Source organism: Carassius auratus, chromosome 26 (genome assembly GCF_003368295.1).
Source record: "Carassius auratus strain Wakin chromosome 26, ASM336829v1, whole genome shotgun sequence".
In the NCBI taxonomy this organism is placed as follows: Eukaryota; Metazoa; Chordata; class Actinopteri; order Cypriniformes; family Cyprinidae; genus Carassius; species Carassius auratus.
Genome location: NC_039268.1, coordinates 478,205 through 491,900, shown reverse-complemented (window position 1 = coordinate 491,900; position 13,696 = coordinate 478,205). Strand labels below are relative to the sequence as shown.

The 13,696-nt window shown below is 38.2% G+C and overlaps 1 protein-coding gene across 2 annotated transcripts in view; it reads left to right on the top strand.

Moving 5' to 3' along the window:
* The window catches only part of LOC113043999 (microtubule-associated serine/threonine-protein kinase 1-like), a 47,729-nt gene extending 34,570 nt beyond the window's left edge, over positions 1-13,159 (top strand). For both annotated transcript variants that reach the window (XM_026203566.1, XM_026203567.1), the window contains 13 exons: positions 1,692-1,824; positions 1,903-2,068; positions 2,271-2,372; positions 3,737-3,859; positions 3,947-4,056; positions 5,294-5,454; positions 5,546-5,805; positions 5,911-6,156; positions 6,721-6,950; positions 7,067-7,189; positions 7,322-7,455; positions 7,553-7,740; positions 7,832-13,159. In XM_026203566.1, the coding sequence (XP_026059351.1) occupies positions 1,692-1,824; positions 1,903-2,068; positions 2,271-2,372; positions 3,737-3,859; positions 3,947-4,056; positions 5,294-5,454; positions 5,546-5,805; positions 5,911-6,156; positions 6,721-6,950; positions 7,067-7,189; positions 7,322-7,455; positions 7,553-7,740; positions 7,832-9,579 (3,724 nt within the window). In that variant the 3' untranslated portion in view covers positions 9,580-13,159. The remainder of the gene's footprint in view (positions 1-1,691; positions 1,825-1,902; positions 2,069-2,270; positions 2,373-3,736; positions 3,860-3,946; positions 4,057-5,293; positions 5,455-5,545; positions 5,806-5,910; positions 6,157-6,720; positions 6,951-7,066; positions 7,190-7,321; positions 7,456-7,552; positions 7,741-7,831) is intronic.
* The last annotated feature ends 537 nt before the right edge of the window (positions 13,160-13,696 follow it).

Below are 13,696 nucleotides of genomic sequence, written 5' to 3'. Positions count from 1 at the left end.
ATATTCATATTTATTTTAGAACTACAGTTACAGATTTTTCTCAACATGGGGACAGGAGAGATGTCAATCAATAAATTGGAAAAATCGTAACTTGCGTTACTTATTTGAAAAAGTAACTCCGATATTTTCATGTTAAAAAGTAATGTTACTTTACTAGTTACTTGAAAAAAGTAATCTGATTACGTAACCTGCATTACTTGTAATGCATTACCCCAACACTGACAAGCATCAAGGTGAATCAAAACATTACAAACTTTGATTTCAGACAAAAACTTTTTTGAAAATCGGACAAAATGATAAAAATGTAAGACCTGAGTACTTGTGGCCTTAATAAGTGAAAGAACCACTGCATTTTGAATTACATAATTGAATTAACAACAAATAATTATAAAACTTCTGATTTGATTGTGTATGTAAAAACTAAATACTTTTTTTTATATGCACACATATATGTACGGTATATATATATATATATAGATATAGAGATAGATAGATAGATAGATAGATAGATAGATAGATAGATAGATAGATAGATAGATAGATAGATAGATAGATAGATAGATAGATAGATTGAATTAGTTTGAGAGCTGACTCAGGTCATTTATAATGCTTTATGAGATTGGATGGGATTTGTTTGTCTCAGTCTTCTGATTGGTGGAGATATCTCTGCAGAATCATGGGTAATGTAGTTCTTCACTAGTCGTTAACCATGATTAATTAAAGAAAGAAGTTGAAACGATGTGGAATAATGGGTTCAACCATAGCATGTACCATCGATTAACAAGTTTGTAGCTTGGTAGGTCTGTCTTTAACAGTTTATATGGAGTATGGCAGTGCTAAAGCGTCTTTTACCACAATTTGCTTGTTGCAATTCAGTAACAAATGGAAGTTTCTCTGCATATTCATGCATAAGCCTATTTAAAAAAGTGATATATTTCAAATACATTCATTTCATATTAAGTATAGTTCAAATCTATTAACATATTTACTGAGATATCTATCACTCAAGACTAACTGATATAAAAATTATAATTCAACTTCATTTGGAGAGCTACTTGTGCACAAAGCACATTTCTTAATATTAATCCTAAAATGCATTTTAATGCCACTATCGATGAGGATTGTATGATCTTTGAATAATATCAGTCTTTAAATGCCAGATGAAGTGTAGCTGAAGTGTACTTGCAATAGTTACTTTCGCACAATCAAATATACTTCAGTATCTCTTTAGCTGGACTTGAGCACAATTACAGTGCATTAAGGAGTGTTGTTAAGTTAAGTTGGTTAAGTTAGTTGTTCCAGTGTAACAGTTTAGTATACTAAAAGTGCAATTGCATGGTATTTTTTATTACGGTAAGCAAAAATGATATGTAATAAATATGTAAATGGTTTGTAGCATACTTAGCATGAAATTAATGTATTTCAAATACATTTTAGTATATTTAGTTTTCACTAGAAAATGTATGTTTTCACCAGGAATTCTGCTGTTGTCAAAATAATGCAGACTAATGACTTCAAGGAAAACATTTTTCATCTATTAACCAACCCATAATTCACAATAGGTCTGTCTTTAATGGTTTATAAGTTATTGTCATGAATAAATAATGGGATTTTTACTTCGGAAACTATTACTAGGTGTAAAACAGATGATCTCATCTTGTCATCTATTTTCTCGTGGTTCTTCTTCACAGTCTGCTGATCACGTCGATGGGCCACATTAAGCTGACGGATTTTGGCTTGTCAAAGATGGGCCTCATGAATCTCACCACTAACCTTTACGAAGGACACATCGAGAAGGACGCCAGGGAGTTCCTGGACAAACAGGTAAGGAAACAGGCCAGTCATTTTGTGATCGGTTCACATAGCAGGTGTAAACGGGACGGGATTGTCTCTGTGTGTCAGGTGTGTGGCACACCGGAGTATATCGCCCCGGAGGTCATTCTCAGGCAGGGCTATGGGAAACCAGTGGACTGGTGGGCCATGGGCATCATCCTCTACGAATTCCTAGTGGGCTGCGTGCCGTTCTTCGGAGACACGCCTGAAGAGCTGTTTGGTCAGGTGATCACAGGTGAGTCTGAATCCTGCTCACACTTCATGTTCCAGCACATCGGAGCTAATATTAGCAGCAGCGGCGTTAATGAGTGCAAAAGCAAACACTTTCTTCTTCACTAGAAACCTTTTGCAAAGTGCTCCATTTTTCTCGCAAAGCTGTGATGAAGATGTGATAAAGTGCTGCCTGCAGATTTCTGTGTGTGTGTGTGTGTGTGTAGATGATATTGAGTGGCCTGTGGGAGACGAGGCACTGCCTAGTGAAGCTCGGAGCCTGATTTCCGCTTTGTTGCAAACCAACCCACTAGTGCGACTGGGCACAGGTACACATCCAGCTGTTTAACACTCTTATGCGATAAATCAAGATGACATAAACTCAGATTGGACATATTGACATGAATACCTATTCTTGATCTTATTGTGAACAATTCATCTGTGCATTTAATTTCTTTTTTGTAGAATTTAATGTGTTTCTTTCTTGTTTTTAGCATTATTGTTCAAAAGAGTTGAATCAGTACGTTTTTTAATGAGTTTATTAGATTTATTAGATAAAAAATGCAGTAAAAACAGTAAGATTATGAAATTGTATGTATTTTAAAACATAATGAATTCCTGTCTTGATTTTTCTGCTCAAGAAATATTTCTTACTTCTAAGGTTGCAAACATTTGAGCTTAATGTTTTTGAGGAAACTGTGACATTTTTTGAGAATACTTCAATAAATATAAAGAACCACATTTATTTGAAATAGAAATTGTTTGAAACATTAGAAATGTTTTAGTGTCACTTTTGATCAGTTAAATGCACCTAAAGAAAAGTATATTATATTTTTACATTTTCTTCAAAAAAAACTTGTGTAAATTGTTGCTTAGTATTCATAAAAATACTCTAAATAATTATGTACTCAGGCTCATGTTGTTCCATGAGGGTTTCTGTCACATAATTTGATGTTTTCTATACAATTGAAATAAATGGAAATGGAAGTTGTCAAGCTCCAAAAACAACCTTTATTTTAATGTAACTTCACAATAGTTCTTAAGTCTAATTTGTGTTTGTATTAGTGCTGTCAAACGATTAATCGCAATTAATCGCATCCAAAATAAAAGTTTTGTTTACATAATATATGTGTCTGTTGTGTATATTTATTATTTACATATAAATAAATACATACACATGCATGTATATATTTCATTAAAAAAATTATGTTTATATATTAAATATATTTATAATATAAATTATATGAATATAAATACAGACATGTAAATATTTTCTAAATGTATACTGTATGTGTGTGTATTTATATATACATAATAAATATATTATGTAATAAATATATTATGCATTATATTATGCGAACAAAAACTTTTATTTTGGATGTGATTAATCGCGATTAATCGTTTGACAGCACTAGTTTGAATATTTTCAGACTTGCCATGACTCCATATTTGAATCCATGCAAAACTTTGTACAACACTAGAAGACTAAAGTAACTATTAACTATTTACAACCCCTGTGTTTATTTTTCAACTGTATGAAAAACCATTACTTGAACATTTTGTCATATTAGGATAATCCTGGAAAAAACAAAAGCTTTTGCACCACAATGCATGGCCACAACACCTTGACTTGCCAGGATTGCGTGTTCATCTGTTTGTCTATAAATGTTCTTCTGTTTACTCTTGTAAACAGGTGGAGCGTTTGAAGTGAAGCAACACTCGTTTTTCTCGGGATTGGACTGGAATGGTTTACTCCGACAGAAGGCCGAGTTTATCCCTCATCTTGAGTCTGAGGAGGACACCAGCTATTTCGACAGTGAGGACACTCATACTTGCTTCTTAGTCTGCCCTTGATCGCCATCTCTCTATCTCTCACCATCATCTCACGCTCCCTATGTTTTAGCGCGGTCAGAGCGTTATCAGCACATCAACTCCTATGACGAGGACGACACCAACGACGATGAGCCAGTAGAGATAAGACAGTTCTCCTCCTGCTCGCCGCGCTTCAGCAAGGTCAGTCTGACACATGGCTGCATCCATTTTTCATGCTTTCTTTCTCAGAAACACTCTTGAATGTGTAAACCGACACATTAAGACTAATCCTTTGTCTTTCTTTTATTTAATTTTTCATGGTCATCAAGGTCACATTGCATCCTCTCATTCCTTTCAGAGGAGACCAGGCCTAGTTTTCACAGTTTTTGCTCCAGTGATTGTGTGTTTAAAAAAATGTTTTTGTATAGACACAAGCATTAGTGCACTTCTGACCCTGGAGCACAAAACCAGGTATATTTGTAGCAATAGCCAACAATACATCGTATAGGTAAACTTAATTTTTGATTAGTTATGTAAAAGCTTTTTGTTGCTGACAACTAGCCCCAGTCTGTCCCACACATCTACATTCACATCTAAGACTGTACCGGTTAAACAAACACTTTTGTTTCTTTCTTATCTCTTCTTCCAGTTCATATACATTCTATTCCTGGAAAAGGCGGGAATCTTACTGTGATTGTTTTGAACGTAGATGATTCATTAAAAAAACACTTGAGTGGAGCAGTGGCCTTCAGATAAGCACACAATTGCACACTTACATAATAAACGTCCTCTGATCTTCTTCGGTGTGAATGTGCTGAGGGTTCTTCTCAAGATTTGTGACCCTCTTCAGGACCACTTGCTGAACAAAGACCTTGGATTATATTAACAAGAAAACAAACGCAATTATGCAAACAGCAAAATCACTGGATGAAAAACAGCCTTTCCACTGATTTCAAGCACTAAAATAACAAAGGAAACACCATAAAGCATCTGATATGTTACCGTTCAAACATTTGAGTCAAAATGTTTTTGACAGATACAGTAAAAACAGTTATTTTATGAAATATTATTAAAAGTAAAAATTTGTTTTTCTGTTTTTTAATTTAAATATATAATTTCAAAAATTGTGCCGTTTAGCGGAAACCCTGATACAGTTTTTCCAGTTTTTTTTTTATGAATACAAAATTAAAAAGAACAGCATTTATTTTAAATATATTTTATAAACATATTTTGTAACATTATGAATGTCTTTGCTGCCACTGTCAACTTGAACCACAGTGTAAGTAGTTAATGTGATTTGTGTGCAAAATTCAAAGAAAAGGCTTTGGTATGGCTTCAAAATGCTTATATTAAAGCTTATTGTTCGATATAATCAGACTTACATACCACATGCAAGGTGTAAACGAAGTATCCTTTGGTCTGGCTCTTTGTCTTTCAGGTGTATAGCAGCATGGAGCACCTGTCCCAGCTGGAGCAGAAGACCCCTGTAGTCACCCGTCGAGAGCACAAAGGTCGCCGCGATGACAAGATGGCCAAGCGGGAGAGTCTGGGAAGCTTCACTATGAGGGACAAGAGCTGGAGGACGGGCTCCCCTGAGATGTACGTTTGAATATATTCCTACATCACTGCATACGAAGATACGATCTCAAAATTACCGTATTACCTGTCATTGTCTTTTTTATTTACACAGGAAGCGTTTATCATGCTCTGAGTCTCTGTATATGGAGGGAGACTGCAGTCCTCCGATGGGCGCCCGGCGCCGTTTTTCAGCCCTGATGGACACGCACAGGTTTGCCGCTCCTCAAGAGGGCGATGGAGAGCTTTCCGAAAAACAGGGTGCCGTTAAAGCCCCGGGATCATCATTAGAGGGAGCCATTGCTCCACCATCACCCAGTGCTAATGAACAGAGGAACGGTGCGAAGGAAGTGATGTCAGCTAGTAAAGGCCCAGGTGTGTTGAAAACAAAATTTAAAAATATATATATACTGTATATGTATAGACTAATTAGACTGAGTTTCTAATGAGAGATTATTTCTGTGTATGTAAATTTGGCAGATAAGCCATTGAGACCAGGAGAGATATCAGCACCACAGGCCATACCATCTACAGGAGCCATAGCAGTGGTCAGTCGGGACGTGGTAGTGGGTGACACTGTCGGACAGCGAGCGACCAAGGATCTGGTGCTTCGGCAAGCACGTCATCAGCAGCTGTCAAGCGATGGGGAGAAACGCAGCTCACGTCCCAGCAACAAGGTCATCAAATCTGCGTCTGCCACCGCGTTGTCTGTCATCATACCTGGAGGTACAGTTCAGCCTTCATGAAAAGGAACATTTTCCCTCCAATTCCCATTACTGAAATGCAATAAAATTCTGATAATTTACTCACCCCCATGTCATCCAAGAGGTTCAAGTCTTCTTTCTTCAGTCAAAAAGTAATGGTTTTTGAGGTAAACATTCCAGGATTTTTCTCCATATAGTGGCCTTGAATTGTGGCTAATGGGTTGAATGTCCAAACTACAGTTTCATTGCATCTTCCAAGGGCTCTACACTATCCCAGTCGAGGAATTAGGAATTTATCTAGCCAATTGATCATTTATTTTCTAAAATAATAATAATATACTTTTCAGCCAAAAATGCTCCCATTCCCTGTCCATTGTATGGAGAGCAATCCTGGAATGTCCTGCAAGACATGAACATCTTGGATAAAATGGGGCTGAGTAAATTATTACAAAAAATTATTACAAAAAAACTATTATTTCTGGAAGTGAACTAATCATTTAATTTGCTTAATAGCTTAATTGTTATACAATTAATACCAAATGTAGACAAAATATAATATATTCATTATTGACTTATCAATATCTAGTCGAGCAGCACAGTAGCTCTCCACTGGCCAGTCCAATGTCCCCACGCTCTCTCTCGTCCAACCCCTCATCGCGAGACTCCTCTCCCAGCCGTGATTACTGCCCCACAGTAACAGTTCTTCGTTCGCCAATTACCATCCACCGCTCTGGCAAAAAATATGGGTTCACTCTCCGTGCCATTCGGGTCTACATGGGAGACACTGACGTGTACAGTGTGCACCACATAGTCTGGGTGAGACATCGACATAGCATGAGAAAAAGTTGATTGAGTATGGAACAGATATGCAGCAATAGCTTTCTTGAAGTTGTGTTGGGTTAATTAGTATTTCTGTCCTTAACAAATCACAGCATGTGGAGGATGGGGGCCCTGCTCAGGAGGCGGGACTATGTGCTGGTGACCTCATCACTCATGTCAATGGTGAATCTGTGCATGGTTTGGTCCATACCGAGGTGGTAGAGCTTATACTTAAGGTGAGACCTAAGATGTTTTCATCAGCAAGGTAAAATTGTACTGTAAGATTTAACCGCTTAGAGAAGAAACAACCTCAGGAATTCATATGATCTGAACAGTCCTATGTGTTTCTTTGCTTTTTCTTTGTTCAGAGTGGAAACAAAGTGACTGTGACCACAACGCCTTTTGAGAACACGTCCATTAAAGTGGGACCAGCACGCAAGTCCAGTTACAAGTCCAAGATGGCTAGATGCAGTAAGAGGACGGTCAAAGAGGGACAGGAAAGGTACAGTGTGCCTCCAGTTGTGAAGACTGTCCATATAAAGAATATATTTTTTCTTACCCCATCTGTTTCTCTCTTTTTCTCTCATGATTATTCACAGTAAGAGGCGTGGGTCTTTGTTCCGCAAAATAACTAAGCAATCCAACCTGCTGCACACAAGCCGTAGCCTGTCATCTCTGAACCGGTCCTTGTCATCCAGCGATAGTCTTCCTGGCTCTCCGACTCACAGCCTGTCTGGTCACTCCCCTACCCAGAGCTACCGCTCAACCCCTGAGTCATCCCACCTTGGTGAGTAGATCAATGCATATTTTGTGATATAAAATGTAAAACCAACAATTAAAATGTTTATTGGACACATTCATTGATATTCTTGACCCAGGTGCCTCCTCCCAGAGCAGTTCTCCTGCCTCCAGTACCCCAAATTCACCCGCAACAACCCAACATATGAGACCCAGCTCCCTGCACGGACTTTCCCCCAAATTACACCGCCAATACCGTTCAGCCCGCTGCAAGTCAGCGGGCAACATTCCTTTGTCTCCATTGGCTCATACACCATCCCCAACTCAGTCCTCACCACCTCCTTTGCCTGGGCACACAGTCGGGAGCTCCAACACCACCCAAACCTTTCCTGCAAAACTACACTCGTCCCCACCAATCATAAGGCCTCGACCCAAGAGTGCTGAGCCACCCAGATCACCACTACTCAAAAGAGTACAGTCAGCAGAGAAACTCGGGTCACCGCTTTCATCGTCATCTGAGAAGAAAGGTGGGATCGGGGTGATGAGGAAGCACAGTCTGGAGATCGGACATTCAGATTATCGTAAGGATGGTTTCCACTGTGAGCTTGGCCTCCAGAGCTTGGTGGAAATTGAGGGTGAAAACCTGGCAAATGCCCCAACAACTTCTCCTTCACCCACTCATCCGACCCCATCACCGCCTGAAACAGGCGTTCTGAAGCCAGTAAGGAAGCTAGGCAGGCAGGAGTCACCTTTGAGTAGAGATGCTTTGCTTGCGGGAAGAGAAAGGGATCGAGACAAGGAGAGGATTGGTGAACCAAGTCATCCTAGTGAGCCTAAACAAGGGGCAGTCAAAGAAATGCTCCCTGGAAGTAAGAAATCTCCAAGTGTTGAAGCATCTTCACGGCTTCCTTCCACTCTACAGGAAAGTTGCCTAGCCAAGCCTCAGACTTGGCAGCCTCCATTGACCAAGTCTTCTCCAGTAGCATCAGAGTCCAAGCCTAGTGTAGTCACCTCCATTCCGTCGCCCCTGACCACAGCGTCTTCCCCATCTGCCAAAACAACTGAGTCAAGTTTCATCAAGGAAGCGGGAAAGGATGACCAAGTAAGTCTTACAAAAGTTGCCCAAGGCCAGGCAATAGGAACCACTAAGCCTTCATGCCCTGCAAGCGTATCAGGTGTTATCAGCAAAGACTTGTTGGAGAAGGAAGGGGGAAAGGATACTGGGAAGAAAGAGGTAAAACCAGATTTTGTGAAGACTTCAGCTTCAGTCAAGCCAAGTATGCCATTCAGTGCTCCTGGGAAGACAACAAGCACAGAATTAACCAAAGCAAGTAAGGGACCAGGTGATGGAGAAGGTCTCAAAAAGAGCATCTTAGATTCCCACACCAGAACTTTAGATGTCAGGGCGAGGACTGCTCCATCCAAAGGGGTTGTCCCATCTCACCCACCCCAGGCGCAGTGCTCTGCTTTGGGAAAACTTAGGCAGGACAAGGGCTTAGCTCCGGTCAGCTGCTACTGGGGAACACTGGATTGGGAGGACAAATGTCTCTTGGAGGTTGTTGAGGAACACTCTCCATCCCCAACTCCTTCTCCAACTGGAGTGCCTCCTGATCTGTCCAAAACTCAACTTCAGTCTCCTGGTGAGAAATCTGGTTCGGCTACACAGTTTACAAGCAAAGGGAAATCTATAGGGCCTGTTAAAGGTGGAACTCAGGAGGGGCCCATGGCCAAAGATACCCCCAAATCATCGGAGGTCACCCAGGCATGTGCTCCAGGAAGATCTGATGCTGCTTCTGCGAGTAGACCAACTTCCAAAGCAGTCAGTCAGAGTCCTACTAGCACCTCCCCGCAGGTGAAGACTGTCATCACACCTAAAAATGGCTCTTGATCATGGGCTAGTGGAAAAAATAATTGCCTTTATTGAGGGTTTAGCGGAATTCAATGTTTTTAAGCACTTAGAAATTTAGGGACATTCCAGCCAGTGAAAAAAAAAATCATATTATGCTGAACAAAGGACAACAACTCCAAGGCTATTTTAAAGGCTGTTATTTATTGTACATTCAGAGCTGCACCAGAAAAAGAGTATAGATGTATTATATTAGAATGTGTGTTGGGTGTTTGTGTGTGCGAGGAGGTAAATGGGTGCATGTTTCGTGGTGCTTGTGCAACAAGGTGAAAAATCGACAAGTGCAAAGTGCTTTAACAGATCAAACAATGCTGAATTCTGTGAACATCAAAACAATGTTCCTACTTTTTCTAAGGTGACCAACCACATAATTTCCTTAAACATAAAAACTGAAAAGAATTTGCTCAAGGTAACAGCTTATCAAGTTTTTGGCATAGACAGAACATTATCAAGGACACATTGCTTCCATTACTGTATTATTATTATTTTTTGGCTTGATATATGATTCAGAAGTTTCTAATCAGGTTTACCATATCCATTAATAATTAGTACGTACTGCCTTAGCCATGAGGAGAATTTCAGCACAAATAGCCATGTGGGCAGTGCGCTGACATGTATAGCCATTGCGCTTTGGGTATCCTGAGTTTGTATCCCAGCTTGCAGGACACACACACACACACACACACACACACACACACACACACACACACACACACACACACACACACTTCCTGTTCTCTTATTGTCCTATTGAAATAAAACTCATAAAAATGCCAAAATTAAAGCTATGAGGGAGGATGCTGGCTAAACCATTGATTCATTAAAATTCCCTCTTAACAAAATCTATCATCATATTGAATTAAGACTGTTGAAACATATTTTGTTGATCGCTGCCTTGTGAGGTAAATATCACAGACCCTTTATGGCAAGCTGGTGCATTCAGTGTCCACTTTTAAATGGGGAAAGTCTCAAACTTGGTAAATCAATTCAATACATTTTGCTATTAATTCTCAAATCAAACTAACTAAACTAAAAAGACAATGTTCTTCCTCAAAGACAACCACTGATCTATAGAAGAAGACAGTTCCTTAGTATGCATTGGCAAGCAGGTGCCTCTATGTTTGCATGCTTGCCAAGAGTAGGTTTCTAGCCTTACGGTGTCTCTGTAAATAAGTTTACAGGCAGATTTGATTCATACTCACAAGTAGGTCAGTGTTTAATCACAGCTCTTGACACGGACTGGTGTATCTTTACTCTCTTCTGTGCTACGGAATTCTCTTTAAAAGTGATTGTTGACCCAACTGTGACTCTAGCACTCAAGTCTTATATTCGCTACCTGAATAATAGTTCTTCAACCATGGGCGTTTGCAATAGCAAGGGGTCAAGGTTTGACTGGTTAGCATGCCCCGATTAGCCCCTGCTGGTGGATGTCATAACTACACCATCTGGCTGCAAAGAGAGCATTGACCGATCTTTAAAAGTAGCTGTGTATTGAAATGAATGCCAATGCATTTTGAAAATCAGTAACATGAGAGAAGTGGTTAAGGTTGAGAACATCTTTGCAATGGAGTAGTGACTATTACTAAAAACTAAAAACCTTATGGATTTAAGTGCTAAATGCATATCAACAGATTCAGATGGCATCCTTCATGAGCATCGCCGTAACACAGGTCTTGATTACAGAGATTGTTGGATCAGCACATTTATGATGATTGTTGGAATCTGCCGAGTGAAGGAGGATTGTATGGTAAATATATTCTATAGTTACTCAAGCATCAGTAAATGTCACTGTTGTCATGGCAACTCGGAGCTGGTGTAGCTTGCCGTCTGTTGGCGTTTCTTTTTTTGTGGTCTGATTGTCGTTCACTAACATGCAATGAAAATATCACTAACATTTGTGCTGAAGTAACTTTTCACTAAAGCATATGCAAAACAAATGTTTGTAGGGATGCTTTTTTTGCAACGTTTGTTCTTTTGCCATTTCTAATGACAGATGACTAGGAAGCGGTTGTGAAGACGAACAGTGGTTTACGACAGTAACCATAGTTTATATATGGTATCAGTAGTAAAACTTATTAAAGAAATGGTATAAAACAGTAATAAACGAAATAGTATCAATCGTATTTGTCTCAGTATTATCAATTTCATAATTAAGAAAATAAAAAAAACAGACTGCAAATGTTTGTGCTTTCAAAAGACTCACAAAACTATAGACATTTTCAGTCATTTGTCAGATTTTTATACTTTATTTGTGAACATTTTTTGTTTCATTTAAATTCATTGATTTGTTAATGCTGTGCATAATGCATAAATATGCATATGAGCATATTGCTAAATATAATACAAATATACATCATGACTGATTTGAGGCGTGGCAGGAATAGATGGAGTTATGCTGCCATCTGAAGGCTAACAGGAACACGCTGTCACTATTTTACACCCTACATTAACATGGTAATAGTAGAAGGAGTTGCAATCAGTGACAGACCAAGAGTGCTTTATTTATTTGTATTTCATAGTACCATACAGAGGTATGATTTACTGTAGCATGGTGATGCCTTTGGATAGACATTTAGTTATCTATTAATCATAAATGTATTCTGACGCTGTTTATCTCTCAAGCGGCATCTGAAATATCTTTTGCTGTTTCATATCTGGTTCCAGTATTAGTGAGATTTCTTTATATCTATCAAAAACATTTATTTATTGTAGTATACAGAAACTCAATACAGAGTATATCAGAGAGATATTTGGATGTATCTGTGAAATGGGGAAGTGAAGACAACATATGCACAAAATAATGTAAAGATATGGGGTGAATGTGTTAATGTATCTGATGTTATGTTTGTAACACACCATTTTCTTTTTTTGCCATTCTCGTCATATTCGGCCCTTTCCCGTGCATGAACTCTCAGTTGTGGTTAAAGGCTACTAACACTTCACTGGCCTGAATGTTTCCACTTTATATCATCTGACTGTTATAGCTGATCGAATACGAGACTAATGTTTTATAATGTTCACTTATTCTGTACTGTAAAGCCCTGTGTCTTATTCGATTCTGAATTGTTTGATTTACACTGCAGTGTGAACTGAAAAACAGGAATCCACACATATTAAAAGTATGCTGTCCACTCGTATGTATCAGAATATAATCTTATGTATTTGTGTTTATGAGGCCATATTTACAATTTTTTTTTAAAAAGTAATTTCCTATAAAATGTGATTTTTTTTTTTTTTTTTTTGAGAATGCACTTTATTTCATGTAATTTTTTTATATGTTCTTTGTTGTTTTATCAAACTGTCCAAGATTCTGTATAATACTGTACATAGAGGTAAATAAAGACATAAAGATATTCCGTTCTAATGTGAATGTCCTACATAGGAGAAATGAAGAGTATCTCAGTCTTGTATCACCTGTTATGTGGCATTTTGGACATGAATTTGTTAATTTATTCTATTTATTTGGCTCTACATCACTTTTACTTACAGCAAATGTCAATCGATCCATTAACTGAGGTGCAGTGTGTGTAGTCAATTAATAAAGAGATATTGTATAAAATGACATGCTTCTTTTATTTGCTTAATAACATACTAAACTCAAACTGGCAAGTTAATCAAGACAAACTCTGAATGTTGAACCTGTTGAATGAGTTGCTAGGCTTTTTATTTTTGGTCTGTTTGCTAAAGTATTGCTAGTTTAGGTCAAGTCAGCATTGTTATAGACTTATGGTCACACAGCTTTTGACCTCTTTTATCACATTTATGGATTATTAGTTCAAACCTACCTTTTGTAAATACAAAAACTAGCTAAATACTGTTATCATGATCACAATAATGATGATGCTTTAAGTACTCTGCAAGTCTGCAAGCAAAGTTTACTCCATTACAAACAAAGCATAAGGCTATTACATTTTACTGGTTAATACTAATTGTGAATGTCTGACACAACTTTTTGTACCAACTCTTAAATAAGGTAAATAAACTGTCACTCACATTTTTGAATATATAAAATGCACTTGAAAGTGCATGATCCAAACCTAAATGTTTATAATTCATAACTGAAAACATTTTGTAACATGACTTTGATGTACCATTTTCA